The sequence below is a fragment of the Saccharomycopsis crataegensis genome (assembly GCF_037102585.1).
Source record: "Saccharomycopsis crataegensis DNA, jcf7180000000072, whole genome shotgun sequence".
Classification (NCBI taxonomy): domain Eukaryota; kingdom Fungi; phylum Ascomycota; class Saccharomycetes; order Ascoideales; family Saccharomycopsidaceae; genus Saccharomycopsis; species Saccharomycopsis crataegensis.
Genome location: NW_027043819.1, coordinates 198479 through 213903, shown reverse-complemented (window position 1 = coordinate 213903; position 15425 = coordinate 198479). Strand labels below are relative to the sequence as shown.

Below are 15425 nucleotides of genomic sequence, written 5' to 3'. Positions count from 1 at the left end.
CTGAACTTTAGAAATATATTTAAAAAAATGGAAAAAAAAAAAAAATCAAATTGAAAAATCATGTTGAAAAATCATATTGAAAAATAGTTCATAAGAAGTATGTATTTCTTTATTTATTTTCTCTTCAAACAAAGTAACTTTCTCTCAAAACACCTTCCAAATCTTCCAACTGCTCCTCAGTGAATACTTTGCTATCTATGTGCCATGTATCTTGTCTAGTCTTTTTGAAATTGCTCAAAATACCCTTCGAGGTTTTATCAACAACTCCTGAAATACCATATGAATTATTGGCCAACAAACCTAAGACGTCAGGGAACCAAGAAGGCGGAGGAGAGAGATATGGAAAAGCGGAAATCAACGCACCCAAGCCAAGAGAAGCACCGTGAAGAGTAACACTATCGGCTTGAGAAAACTTCTTCTGTGTCTTCTTTTGCTTTCTAGATAACTTTTTGTACTTCTGCAAGATTTTCGCATATTCACCAATGTAATAGTGGATCATATCCTCCCTTTCCTTGGTTGGTGAGCAGTGTACCATACCAGATAATGCCTTAGAAGCAGCTTCTCTAACCTCTAAATTTCTGTTAAACAATAATTCCGAGACGTAAGAAAACAATGCCTTTCTTTGGTCAGAATTCAAAAGTAACAATTGACGGAAGTAGAAAATCTCCGTAAATGAAAGAAGGGTTAAGCGCTGGTGCCATGAGGGATCCACAACACCACCATTATGTAGAATCAAGTCCACAATTGTTTTGATGTTTTCAATTCTGAAAGGAATTCTCGCTAAGATCAAATACACAGAGCTAGGACTGATATTAGCGAGTTTACAAACATCTCTCATATGCTCAAGATTTAGTAAAAATGGTGATATAAGTTCGGGGATGAGATCAACAAAACCAACACAAGCATTGGTTCTAAACATACTTGTAATCAACACAATAAGAGTCCTGGCACCATAAATATATGGAGTTTTCAAGGTTTCTTGAGCATTATCACCCTCGTTAATCTTGTTTCTAAAGCTTTCAACCGCTGCAAACGCTTGTCTTAAGTTGAGAATCACATTTTCAGAAATTTGAAATGGAATTAAACCCAATGAGCCATACAATGAATTGGCTTTCACAAATGAATCACAGTCTGGGTAGGACTCATTGAAGCCACAGTAAAGAGCCACAGTAATTGTCGCCGCAACCTGATCACGAACTGTTTGATATGGATGGAACATTAATTGTAACATGCTTTCAATAAGTTTATCGGCGTCTCTATATTTCCAAGTGACGCTGGTCAAATAAACTTTTAAGCAAGATAAGCGTGTTGCTTGTTTGAATGGACTGCTTTCTGTAAGAGCTGTCTCATAATTGAAGATTTCGTTAACTAATGAATCATATCTTCTAGTGTCAGTATATGATACAATCCAAAATGAGAAAATTTTCCAAATTGACTTAGTATCTGGCGATAAGTCTCTGAAGCATGTAGCAATTGTTTTAATCACATATTCTTGAACCCTTAAATCTTTTGCAGCTGGAGTGTATTTCGCTGCTAACAAGAAGCTACATAAAGCTTCACATGTGATAATATGCGTACTCTTTTCATCATGAACATAACTTTCCCCAAGCACTGTAATCATATCTTCTATGGTTATATTCGTCAAATACTTGTTGTAAATTAATACAATCAACATGTTCATGAACTGAATGTTGTTTCCTTGAAATCTGGATCCTTCCTCATTATCTTCAATAATAAGCTTTACGATACTTCGGAACCATTCTTTTGTGATGTGAGAATCCACGCCGCTAAACAACTTTTTATCATTATTGTTGAATTTCAACACCTGCTCTTTTTGGTTCTTCGCAACCACCATATCTTTCCCCCAGAACAACCATCCTCTGAATATCTTCGTGTCAAAATAATAATCTGCATCTTCTGTCTTTTGCAATTCATTAAAAAATTTATCCGTGAAATTGCCATTGGATTTGGAGTCGGTACTAATAATTTCAAACCTGTCTGAATAGCACCAAGGGTCTAAAAGCTTCTTCAAATCATACGAACAATTTGAGAGCTTCATTATTTTTGTGAACGATTTGAGAGCCCCATAAATGCCCATGTGGCAAATACTTGGATGGCTCTTGGCTGCGCTGTTCATAAACAATTCAAATATTTCTGAGTTGGTATTCATCGAAAAACTTGATTGTAAGCGGACCAATAATTCTATGTTTATCAATGAAACTTGCCATGATTTATCGCTTTTCGACTCTTCACCTAGAATCAATTTTTGCAATTGCCTCAAGAAGTGAATAGAAGTAGCCCTTTTATTCTCTTTGGCTGTCTTGAGTAACTTTATATCAATATCGACAAGTGAATCTGCTGGCCTTATGACATCCATTGAATCCTCATTAAATATACATATGGTTGATGGAACCTTGATATTTTTGGCCAATTTCCCATAGAGAAGCTTAGCAATGCTACTAGTCTTTTCATCATCAACCTCCATACAACGTAGTAAAAATTTGACATATTTAACAAGATTCTTATAATCACTGCTGATTCTATTTTTGAGCTTTGTGACACTAAACACGTTTAACGCACTCTTGATTCTCTTATAATCATTGTCTAAAAGAACATTACTTAAATTCTCAAATACAGTGTTAATCAACAAAGCATATGATCCAATACTTTTTTTCATTACCGCTTTCAAGGTCAACTGCGCAGATGCAGAGATAGAAGAATAAAGAGACAAAGACAACTTTATAAGATCACCCAAAAGAGTTTCATCCAATTTGCTTTGGAATCTGCTGCTGGCATGCATTAACATTCTTTGACGATGATACCTCTCAACACGAGCACCAATGGTAATTCTGGTGAAAGGCTTTCTAATACAAAAAGATCCTTGTATCAGTCTCATATACTTATATGAGATGTGATTATCATCAAATGATTTGAGTGAGTTTTCGGCGCCATAATCGCAGAACCAAGTTTCAACGGTATGCAAAAAAACTTTGAACAATTTCACATCATTCGGATAGTACTGAAGTAAAAACATGCATACATCATGAAGTTTCTCGCCAATTCTTCTATATAACGCGTGAACACGTCTGTATAAATCATTTTTGTGTCTTTCCTCCTTGGTGTTGCCGAAGAAATAAGAACATGTATAAATCTTTTGAGCTCTCGAGGTAATGGCAGGATTGGTAACATCATTATCTAGCTCTGGGCTTCTTACTCCGGACAAAGACAACATATCCACATTATTTTCTGAAGATTCCCTAGACATATCAATTGGGACCATATTTGCTAAGTTGACGCCAGAATCAGCCCTACTTAAAGCAATTGATTCATCGGATTCAATGAAGGGCTCCTTTGGACCAAGATCGTGGGATTTTTCGGCATTTTGATCACTGTTAGAATACAAACAAGGGGTTGTGGCTTCAGTATTTGCTACATCAGTATTGATAGCGCTATGATCATCGCCAGCAGTAGCAGATGGGTTGCCAGCATTTCCAGTGATATTGAGAGATCTTTGAGAAAAGTTCAACGATCTTAAACGCTTATCAAGTAATTGAGCGTTTAATTTGTGATTTCCTGTAGTAGCCTTAGTTATATCCTCATATGCAGGATCTAACAAGTATGCAATTCCTGAAGTGGAGTGACTCAAGTAAAACAAATTCTTTCTGAAATTATCGGTAAAATCTAATAAATCCGGACTAGAGTTGTCTGTCTGTTCAACTTCCTCCGTAATATCATCTTCCTCTGTAGCTTTACTATCAGTATCCATGCCTCTCTTATTCGCATCTCTCATCAATTTATCTAAATTTGTGAAACATTCTTGAACATGTTCTGAAAAGAAGTGAACTGCAAATTCAACTTCCTTTTTATTTGGGATATGCCACCCAAATTTCAAATTTTCTGCATTGAATCTTTCTGGTCTGTCATAGAAACCTCCCCAACATGTTTCAGTTATTCCGTTTTTTTCCACATATGATGGACTAACTAGCCTCTGTTCTTCTAATCTAATGGTTGTCAAAGATTTCAACAATTGGGTGACAAAGAAGGTGGCAGGGAAAATAATTGGCCCTTTGACCTCTCTAAGAAGAAGCCTAGAAAGATTTGATAATCTATAACTGTAACTGAGCACATTGGAACCTGCATAGCGTACTATTTCACCTAGAAGGGTCAATAAACAGTATAGAGGTTTATCGCGATGTAGAATTTCAGTGCTTCTAACTTTACCTGCACTTCCATTTTCAAGCTCGTCATTTATTTTATCCAAAACAAGCTCCATGAATTGAGGGGTTTGGCCTTTTGGATCATGTTTAACAATAGAACCTATAATTTGTGCTGTAAGATCAATTGAATCATAATGAAGATTTTCATTTATAAAATTCAAAAACTTAGTAGCAATAGAGCAAAAATAATCATCAGCCATAGATTCGAATAGGAGCAAAAAGGTTCTTGGTAAAGAAGTTTCTAAATTGAGCTCAGAATTGGATTGCACGTTTGATTGGTCAGATAAGTTTTCTAACAAAGTGAACACTTTATAAGTGAACATACTTAGAAAATCTTCAAATAACGTCGAAGAGGAAATAAGAACTTTCTTTTCATATTCGTCATCAAGTTGGAAAAATTCCTGGTCCTCATCTTCAATTTTCATGTTGTTATAAACCTTTTCCTCTAGAAACGCCAAGTGACTTTGAGTAGCTTCAAATGCTAAGCCACTATCAACAAGTACATCATCATCCTCGCATTGCCTTGATAAGTCATAAAAGGGTAAGAAGCTGGCGAAAGAGCTTATGACATTCAAGGTCAAAAAGGTTTTGTCTAAATCATTTGAATCTATTCCTGGGAGTAAAAGTCCCAAGATCCTGGTGACATGACACCGGAAAATCTTCTGCGTCAAAAAATATTTTGAAATCCTTGTTAAGATCTTTAACACCACTGTCAATCTATGATTAGTGATAACAGTTTGTAATGATTCGTAAATATCCAATAAAATCACATTCAAAACCAACTCTGGTGCCAAAGAACAAAGCATATTGAGCGCTTCACAATTGATATTCACCACCGCAGTGCTCTTTGATTGGATACCAAGCATGACTTTCGGTAGCAATATTTTCACAAACCTTTTCACACAAAATGGGCTCAACTTATTCTGTTCTGGAAGATTGTATAAATGCTCGTCTGGGTCGCTCTCTAGAATATGTCTTTTGCGGAATAAGTAGATCAAAAGCTGTATGAATTTCGTACAAGTCACAGACCAAACTCCCGTGTTAGAAGGATGCAAATAAGTCTCCATACTGTTGAGCAAAGTTTCCAAATGGAAAAATACACCGCCATCTGGTTCTAATGCCAACTCGCCATTCATACTGAAAACAATAATATTTGCGTATCCAGCGTAACTGTGGCTAGAAGCGGAAGAACCAAATTTTCGAGATTGGATATCAAAGGAGTTCAATAATTTGGAAAATACAAATAATAATTGATCTGCATTCAAAAAGCCATATTTTCCAAATTTACATAAAACATCTGGATCGTTAACATGTTCTGATAATATCCTAGCAAATCCAGTTCCCATAGTTTCGGTGATAGGGGAGTCCATACCTTTGACATTAGTGACAATCGTCCAAATGTGGAAAAGGGAGGGAGTGACGTCCACAAGCCTAGGATTACTCAATGGCAACAAGCAGCACATTGAAGTTAAAGCTAGAGAAGCAGTATTCAATGAAAATCTGCTACCCACGAGATTGAAAATTTCATCAAAGTCCTCATCCAGGAAAAAGTAGTTTGAATACATCCCCAATTTGACAAGATGCTTCTTTTGTGGAACAACAGAACCTTCCACAGTATGAGCATGTGGAAAGTACACATCGAGTAGTTTAAATAAAGGCCTGTAATCCAAATTTAAGCCTCTCTTTTTCAAGACATCAGGTTCGTACTTCGTTAATAAGGCAAACATTTTAACAAAAACAGAAATCAGGAATCCTTGACCAGCGACTAAGCAAAGGTTGTAATATACTTTTGATAAAGAGATTCTTAAATCAAAGGGCATGTCGTTTTTCATTTTAATCCAAGTATATAATTCTTTAGTCCAATGGCGAACGCTAACTACGATAGAAGAGTCTGGATGACTTGATGAGGTGCTTGCACTGTTAATGCCACCGGATACAACGCCACTCATATCGTCTTCTATATCTTCACCTAGTTCTTCCTCCTCTTCATCACTTTCTTGTTCGTCGACGTCATCATCGTCGTCGTCGTCTTCTTCGTCATCATCATCATCATCATCATCATCATCCTGATGATCTTCATACTCCAGATCATGACCAATAATATTATCATCTGACGAATCATTGCCATTGGTCATCTTCTTGAGAACTGCAGACCTAACTTTCTCCAAATCTTTTGGAGAAACGCTTATAACACCATTGATATCCAAGGATTTTATGGCAGCATACAAATGACTGATAATATGGCTCAAATACCTCGATTGATCTAACGGCAACTCTGTTTCATACGGAAGAGCTTCTTGTAACTCCAAAGTACGTGGTTTAACACGGCCAAAAAATCTTGATTGTGGATCATATAGCTCATCAAGCTTTGTAGTATTTGGCACATCTAAGTTGTAATATTCTAACCTCGTTTGCTCGACAGGATTAGGCTGAGGGGTCAACGGGGTGGCAGATCTTGAAGTAGCGATACTAGATGATAAAGATGAATAGAACACATTTCTTGCTAAGTTTGCCCCACTGTTAGATAATTTAATAGGTGAAGGCCTCACGGGCGTCGGGGCCCTAAGATTTGGGTTGCCCATACGATTGTTTGGCGCTGACATTTCAGGTGAATAATTAGTATTCACGTTTCAATTAGAAATGATAACACACCTGGACAGGGGTAAAATGGAACTTGAAAAATTGATATAACGCTATTTTATCTTATTTTATTTTGCTTTGTGTAATGCCAGAGTTTTTGGTATTTGCCACAATAAAAAAAAACCCCTCATTAACTTATCAGCAAAATAATAATAGGTACGTCACGTTGCCATGCGATCTTGCTGGGAAAAAAAGAAAAAATTCGGTACTTACATTCATTAGGAACAGTTTACTGAGAAAAGAGATTTGTATTGAAAAAAGTATAGCGATTAATATCTAATTTATGTGTTAGTCAAATTATATATCTTTTAGCATTGTGTTGCTACAGTATAGTGTTATTGGAGAATATCAGATCGGAGTTCTCAAATCATTGAAACATGTAAATGCTCTAATACTAGAGATGCCAGTTATAGAACTATATAAAAAAAATCTCATCATGTAATCTCATCAATAAAAAAAATAGCAACAGTAGTCCATAACAATTACTTACATTAAATAATTCTATACCATCCTATAGTAAAATACCCAGCAAAAGAGCATACCATCAAGCAAGAAATAAAGAATAGAAGAAGAAGAAGAAGGAAATGAAAATTTTCATATATATATGGGCGGAAAAAAAAATTACCGAGGTTCTTTCCCATGTGACTTTTATACCATCATGACGGGTCATAAGCGGCCAACATCTAACCTTTCTTTGGTTCCTTAGATTAGGTTCTCTTGGTGCTCCCTCTAAAGATTTTTTTGTTGTATTTGTGGTTTCCGGTAGATGACTCTTCTTTATTTTGTAAGCTGGATAACTTACCAGTGATGCCGTCGTCATCTGGTCTCGTGGAATTTCCATCATCACTTGAGCTTTCATTTACGGCAGCTCTAATATTGAGACTAGTTCCCGACTCATTAGAGCTACTTTTCATGCCACTCAAGTAGGCAATGTTTTCTTGAAGCTGTAAAGACCTCTTATGAAGACCCTCAATTTCTTGATTGAACTCATTCTGTTTTTCGAATAATGCTCTTTTCCACTCTTTGAATTTCATATCTTGATTGGCAACTAATTCTGCAAACTTCTTTTTCATGATACTTTGTTGATGTAAGAATTCCAGTGTATAATCAGAAGCAACTTCATCAATCTGCTCCAGGCGAATCTTTGTCATTTTCAATAAGCTTTCAAAACCATCAACATTTGGTAGGTAGTCGACCTCCTTGAAAGCATTATCTGTCGTGAATGCCCTGTTATATTGGACCCTCTTCAATTTTGGAAAACCAGCTCCCTTACAGAGAGAGTCTATCATCCAAAGCCTATAGGTCCAAATTCTTTCACGATGGATTTCATATAGCCTTTCTGTGCTCAAAATTAAATCCAACAAATTTTCCCCCATTAAAAGATTTCGTAATTTAACAAAATCACAATGCTCTTCATTTTCAACCTCTGAGATTCCCCATAGATATTGTCTCCCTCTTACCAAAATACCATTAGCATTTCTATAACTGCCTTCAGACCCTATGGTTGTGTATGGATATGTCTCCACAATTGAATGATAAGCTTCGGATCCTTCAAAATTCTTTCCGATTTTAATATCATTTTGAGTAAAAACCTTACGAAAAGACTTCTTTAGCTTCAATAACTCTTCTTTTGTATAGCCATCAGCTTTTGGTATTACAGGAATAACATTCACTCTCTTGCACAAGTCTCTCATGACTATAATATCTAATGGCTTGGCTCCCATGTTTGAGGGGGACATAAAGTATATGCAGCAATGAATCCTATTGTCTTCCAACTCCGTTCTATCGGGTTGCTCTTCTTGAAACATATAATTTCTAATATTTCTATCAATGAACTCACACATTGGACTCCAACTGACCTCATTGTTAACTAAATCACTAAATCCAGGATACTTTACCACTGTAAGATCTAGTTTAAAATCTTCTTCGTATAATTCGGCACGATAGAATTTTAGGTTCAACTTAGACTCATTCACAGATTCTTCTTTTTCGTTAACAGGGAAAATATCACAGTTGAATAAAGTATTAATAAAAGTAGACTTTCCAAGGCCTGACTGGCCAATAATCATCAAGTTGAACTTCAAACCTTTTTCAGATGCTATTTTCATTCGTTGTTCAGGTAACTTTTGAAGACCAATGGGAAATTCAGGCATCGGGGCATCAGAAGTTTTGCGTTTTTTATCTTCAACACTATCTTGAACAGACCAAGAGCTTCCAGTATTTTCGATCCCAAACTCAAATAAAAATTCATTGATTTCATTTTTTGAAGTTAGTGGCGGTGATGTTTTTCCAATGTGAGTATCTGTGGCAGCGCTTGTTTCAGAATACTCTTCTTTAGTTTCTAAAGTCAATTTTTGTGATTCTTCATTAAAAAATAATGATTCAACCAGTTCCTCTCCCTCAACAATGGATCTAAAATAATCATTGGTTGTGATCTTTGGGCTATTGCATTTCTTCAAACCAACATGGGAGTCAGTCGCCTCAAGTAAGTCAATTTCATTAGGAGGAGTTTCAACATTCAACTTCATGGTTCGATATCAACAGTTTAGAACCAGTTTTATCCCTTTTTTTTTGTTTCGTATTTCTCTCCTTTATTTTCCAAGAAAGAGACACAAAAACAGATATGGTATATATAGTAAATAAATAATCAAAAATCTGGATAACTGCAAGAAAATATAACACAAATGGAGATTTTTATTACACAAACCGCATGCATGTTTTGCGATGACAACCTGCTAAACGCCAACCGAAATTTATTGATTGAAAATCGAATAAATAAGATTTTCTTCTTCTCATTGCAATGCAAATTGGTGTCAAAAATATTACAACAAGTAGGCCATGGTATTGCATAATAATAAATGGGACAGAAGAGCAAAATATAAATATATGAAGAAGCATGGGCTTCTTAAAAAACAGCAAGAACAACTACAAGAACAAACACAGGAGAAGGAGCAAGACCAGCAAAGTGGAAGTCAACATGCTTTTTGTGAGGAGGAAATTATATTGAAGGAATCTAATGAAGATTCCGATACGAATCAAGAAAATTTGGAAGGAAACTCTCCTGCATTATTGCAAGACGATATGTTGCTACAATCAGATGAGGAGGACAAAGATGATGAAGAATTTTTAAGATACGCCAGGTTAACCAAAAATATCAAACACTCTTACAATATTGAAAAAAAGGACAAAGAAGCTTTTAAAATTCCACCCGGGAAAAAATTAGAGGAATTGGATTTTGATTCTTTAGCCAAATTGGATTTAGGATCTAGCGGGGATGAAGATGAACACAAATTTAATAGACCTACAAAGCAGCTATCTCAGAATGAAGCTGGTGACTTTGAGGAATTACAGAAAAAAATTGAAAAAGACAAACTTTTCAGAAAAATCAAGTCAAAATTTGCCACAAATCAGATATCAAGCAATTATGAGAATAATCCTGATGAAGAGAAATTTGAAGTTAATTTGGAAGAACTATTGGGTAGTGCTGCAAAACTACCTACAGATAAGACTAATAAATATGAGGCCAATAACGATATATTTAGTATGGATTTCAAGAATATTGCTGAGAAACAAAAGGAAAAACCCAGACAGCAAGAAAAGCAAAAAAGAAAAGCAATCAAAAGAACTGAGAATATTGATAATGAAGAGAAACTTTTGGATGATCTTCTAGGACTATAGGAAGAAAATCCGTCTATGTATTAAGTTTAATATTGACATGGTTAAGGATTGCGATGCGAAATTATAAGTTCTGACCCTTTATTATTATTCCTGTGATTGTGCATTTCTAATAGATAGGAAGCAATTCCATAATACGCCAACGGAGCTACTGAAAGGAACTTGGTATGGTTTTGGTAAAACCAAGAAGTTTATGAATTGCACCGCGGGCCAAAGGCAATAATTGGCTGCCAAGGTGCTTATGTAGATTTTCTTCATTTTCTTTTTGAAACTGGCTTTATCACCACCTTCCAAAATAGTGTTTGAATAGTAAAAAAATCCTGCTAAAGAAAGAGGAGAGTAGAATAGTTGGTCTGCCAATACCCGCTCCAAGACGGTGATGAATTTTGGATCATCAACATAAAGCCCATTTAGTATCATATACCAAAAGAATTGGGGAAAAGAAATGAAGAAGCCCCATACCATAAACCCGGCAAGACGATGGTAATCAAATATTTCGAAGTTCTGATTTGTTGTATTCATTCCCCTGTAAGCATCACTATTACTAGCAATACTTGTTATGCTATGGTTATCTGATTGTTCAAAATCACGCCTGATCCCGGAAGCCGGTGAAGTGTCTTCGTGATAATCGTCTTCATCACCGTAATCAACAAATATCTGGAATCTTTCCAGATGATTGTCATCAGAATAAGGAATTTGCAGGGCCGTACTGCTTATCGATGGACTTGCAAGTTCATCATACTGGTGAACAATAATGTGATGTGAGGGTCTCCGAGTTAATATTCTGGTTAATGTCTGAGCTAGACTATCAGCTAATCCGAACAATAGTAAATTTGAGATCAAAGTCGCAGGAAGGCCTAGGGTTGCGTAGAGCCTGGAATAGTGGGGAATAAATTTAAGCAATAATAGTACAAAAGCAAAAATATTGAGTAAATATATCACCGGAATTTTCAATACAAATACCCTCGACAATCGTCTATTTACCATCTGCAAAACATTATAACAGGGAGTTGATATCGTTTTCAAAATGGTTTTAATTTTTATCAATATATCTTTTGTCGCATCATAAAAATACACCAATTTATCTTGGAAGGGTGACTCTCCAAGGGTTGATAAAAGTTCATTATCATTCAAAGGTAATTGCAATGGCATATTAAAGACGATGAACTATTATCAGTTGTACGTACAACATGATCCATAGGCTTCACCGCCTCCTTCATGTCATTTTTCCCTCTCATCATAGAAATTTAGGGGCTACTGACCGCACATCCGCGACTTTCCGCATGAACTAACTTCAATACCATTTCAATACCACGAAGAATAAAAGAACTGATGGCCAACAATAATCTATTAATCAGTATAAACAATCAGGTTGGAGTTGAAAATATGTATGAATACTTGCTTATATAATACTCCATTACATATGTTAAGCAGCCGTGATTGATCCAAAACATTTACCAGGTGATTAACTGAAATTGATCAGAAGATACAACTAGGGAAAATGTTTTAGAAAATGGAATTTGATATATTCTGTATTATGATAGGCCCAAAAAAAGGTATCGTAGTAAAATGCTTTGAGTTACAATACAATTGAAAAAAAAAAATGTGACAAATTATCAAATAAATTATAATATATGTTCTATTAAAATTGATGCTCAAATATTTATCATTGTTGTTATTAGTTCTACTCAATCGGCCAACTCTTCACTCGAGAAAAAGCAAACCATTTTTCTTTGCTAAGAGAGAAAAATGTTTGGACATTTTCTGCATTGATACAATAAGAGCTAATCCACTTCAATTGATTATGCCTTCTACCACTGACACGTAACTCCTGAGTGAATTGGCAGTCTTTAACTACACCTTCACCTTCTATTGTAAGTTTCCCATCTTCTTCAAGGGTCCAGAATCCATTGAAAACATCCTTCAAACCATTTTCTTTCCAATCCTTGGTGAATTTCGGCACAACCTCGTGAGGTTCAGCAATAGTAAGCAACCTCAAACATGTGCCTGACTTAAAAAAGCGCAAATAACGATAATATGTAATGATATGGATTGGATTCGTCCATGACAATGAGTGGGCAGAGCTTCCTTCCCTCAAATATGTGCAGATACTAATATAAACACCGCCAAATTTAAGAAATGGCTTCTTAAAATACATGTCCTTCCAACCTTTGTAAATATTGTGTGATTGGAACTCGATCTCTTTCTTTGATATTGATGGGTATACAGTTGAATAAATATCCAAGGATAGGTCTCGCCATAAGGAGGAAGTATCAAATCCAAGATGTGCCAATCGTTTATTAGACCGTGCAAGACTAACCCAGTCTGGTGCCCTAGCCATTGCCAAATATTTCAATATATGGATCAAAACATCATCTGTTAATAGTTCTAATAGTGGACATCCTTCAACCTCGGCCCCTTCTTGGTCATTTGTAGGCTCCCCATCATCATGTCGTACTTGTGACACTGATGTTTCACCATCATCCGTCAACAGGAGCCTGTTGAGCTTTTGTCCTAACAACTCAGGGTTCCTCATCAAAGGCAGATCATTGGAATGATCGTGATCCTTTTGCATCAGTAGCCTATTTCTGTACACCTTATCTACTTTCTCATTAAGTTTGAATGCCTCTCGGTACAATAATATGGCATCGCTAAACTTCCCGATGGATTCTTTGGCAATTCCTTTTTCAAAAAGCTCTAATGCTACATCAATATTATCACCAGAAGTCACAAGTTGTGTAGCCATTTCTATTTTATTGTTTTTATTTCTTTGCGATAAAATAAATCTGGTAGATATGGAGATTCACCTCTATTTCCCGAGGATAATGTTATATGTACTGTATTGTGTGCTCAGATAGAGAGTCAATTTAGTAATCATTGGTATTACCCGCATAAAATAATATGGCACATGGCCAGGTAACCAACACTATGTGATGCAGATCTGAAGCATCTCTCCAACATGAAGATCCTGAAAATCACTAAATAATTGGCGGGGAAAAGAAAAAAAAAGAAAAAGGAGCCGCAAACCCTGAGCCTCACCAACTAGTGGAAACCTCACCCACCAGGAATACATATGGATATCTTATTGAATTTTAGAATGCCTCGGTTAATTAAGTTGTCTCATAACTTAAAATTAGGGGACCTGTTAATGGTTTAAGTCTCTGTGAAGCGTTTTAATGTCGAAGATATTTCCATTGGTGAAGACGCAATCTTAATCTCCAGTACTATAAATAGACCACAGAATTCCCATATATGCTGGTCCTGATGAACCTCTTTCAATGCCTACCTTCAAAATCAACATATATATATATATATATATATATATTGCCTGTTACTGTCCTGCTCCTCTGCAAAACACTTTAGGATTTTTTTTTATCTGAACTAAATAATAATCTTGGAATTTATTACATAGTCGCCTTTCATTAATATGGAAAAATCTAGAGCTATTGAAAGTGTGTGCCGATCTTTAAAAAGATCTAATGTTGATTTTGTGCTACTAATTAAGTCTGATGATGGCAACTCATGCATTTACAATTCCTCAAATTTGAGAAATGTGGCTGATAGAATGAAGAAATATACCTCGCTTTTCATAAAAAATGAGAGATATGACCTTCCAAAGTCATTCCACTCAAATGTTCCTGAAGATACTATTACCAGGATCAACACATTCCATCCAAGTCTTGTCAATAATATCAAGGTCTTGGATTTCAAAGACTCCGAAAACATCGATAGTCACTATGACAGATTATTTTCTGAATTGCAACAAAACAACTGCAAGACAATTGCTAAGTGCTGGATAAAAGAAATTGAGCCAAATAAGCAATCGATATTCCCCTACAAAAATGGAAAAGAATCAATGCCGGCTTGGTGGCCACAGAATGTGGTTCATCGGGAACCAGATCACATAAAGAAGGAAGAAAGAATTAGGTTGCTTAAGACAATTATCAGAAATGATCTTGAAAATTTTTTTGAAGATCAAAATGTATCGAAAAATGGAATTGTTTTAGAAACCCTTGCCGATAAGCTACGAGATGCTGAAAATTCCTTCATTTCTAAAATGTCCCATGACAAGATATCCATACTAAGAGAACTTTATTATTTTGCTCATAATGAAGAATTGTGGAGGAAGGGAAGGCTTTCAAACTCCTCGATTGCTGTTAGTGACTTTGACTCATTAAGATCTAAACGCTCCGAAAATCTCCGAAGATCGACGCACACAGCAGATGACTCTTCTATCTATAAAGATGATTCGGAAATTGGTATTGAAAATAGCACCATTTTGAATGAGTCTACACCTCAGAAAGTTAACAAAGCTGCTATGACTTCTCCTATGTGGCAAGATATCAAACCATTAAATCATTCATACAATCAATTATTTCAAACAAGCACCTACAGACCTCTTGACACCAATATTATTAACACAAATGTCCTAACTTCTACTAATTATTGCACTTCAAGTGATGAAGAGCAAAGTTCACTAGTTTCATTTATCAACTACTGCAACAATAATGCTTTTGGGTACGGCCTGTTGGAATCGCAAGTCCCGAAAAATATGATTAATGACGTTTTACTCGATAATGAGTTAAGCCATAAGATTAATGATATTTTTAGTGCTTCTGGTCCTTCCTTATTACGAGAATATCCTGACTGTCTCACGCTAAAGAGATCGCAAGATCAAATTGACTTTTTTCCTGCTAATACGGAGTTCAAGAGAGCTAGACGCTGATTTTGTTTTTCTTTTGCCTGTTTATTTCACATTTGCTTCAAACTATTTAATCCACGATAAAAATATATACTATTTTGAATATATTATTATTAGAACTATTTCTATTGATAAATCCTCTATATTTTCTTATAAAAAATGTGATGTGCATAAAAACGATCTGACCGTTC

General features: G+C 35.7%; 6 protein-coding genes across 6 annotated transcripts; 2 read left to right on the top strand and 4 right to left on the bottom strand. All coding sequences in view use genetic code 12, as the record gives it.

The window, feature by feature from the left end:
* Nucleotides 1-124: 124 nt before the first annotated feature.
* BLM10 (proteasome activator BLM10) lies at nucleotides 125-6820 on the bottom strand (the record flags this gene model as incomplete). Its single annotated transcript, XM_064993691.1, has 1 exon — nucleotides 125-6820. One exon carries the CDS (start codon nucleotides 6818-6820, stop codon nucleotides 125-127), a length of 6696 nt encoding a protein of 2231 aa, XP_064849763.1.
* A 744-nt stretch (nucleotides 6821-7564) lies between these two features.
* DASC09_000870 (septin family protein) lies at nucleotides 7565-9385 on the bottom strand (the record flags this gene model as incomplete). Its single annotated transcript, XM_064993690.1, has 1 exon — nucleotides 7565-9385. One exon carries the CDS (start codon nucleotides 9383-9385, stop codon nucleotides 7565-7567), a length of 1821 nt encoding a protein of 606 aa, XP_064849762.1.
* A 310-nt stretch (nucleotides 9386-9695) lies between these two features.
* On the top strand, nucleotides 9696-10535 carry DASC09_000860 (uncharacterized protein; the record flags this gene model as incomplete). Its single annotated transcript, XM_064993689.1, has 1 exon — nucleotides 9696-10535. The coding sequence occupies one exon, from the start codon at nucleotides 9696-9698 to the stop codon at nucleotides 10533-10535; it is 840 nt and encodes a 279-aa protein (XP_064849761.1).
* An 84-nt stretch (nucleotides 10536-10619) lies between these two features.
* Nucleotides 10620-11684, bottom strand: DASC09_000850 (Mpv17/PMP22 family protein; the record flags this gene model as incomplete). Its single annotated transcript, XM_064993688.1, has 1 exon — nucleotides 10620-11684. The coding sequence occupies one exon, from the start codon at nucleotides 11682-11684 to the stop codon at nucleotides 10620-10622; it is 1065 nt and encodes a 354-aa protein (XP_064849760.1).
* A 532-nt stretch (nucleotides 11685-12216) lies between these two features.
* HRT3 (SCF ubiquitin ligase complex subunit HRT3) lies at nucleotides 12217-13278 on the bottom strand (the record flags this gene model as incomplete). The annotated part of the gene is made up of 1 exon (XM_064993687.1): nucleotides 12217-13278. One exon carries the CDS (start codon nucleotides 13276-13278, stop codon nucleotides 12217-12219), a length of 1062 nt encoding a protein of 353 aa, XP_064849759.1.
* Nucleotides 13279-13959: 681 nt separating this feature from the next.
* DASC09_000830 (uncharacterized protein) lies at nucleotides 13960-15258 on the top strand (the record flags this gene model as incomplete). Its single annotated transcript, XM_064993686.1, has 1 exon — nucleotides 13960-15258. The coding sequence occupies one exon, from the start codon at nucleotides 13960-13962 to the stop codon at nucleotides 15256-15258; it is 1299 nt and encodes a 432-aa protein (XP_064849758.1).
* Nucleotides 15259-15425: the final 167 nt, after the last annotated feature.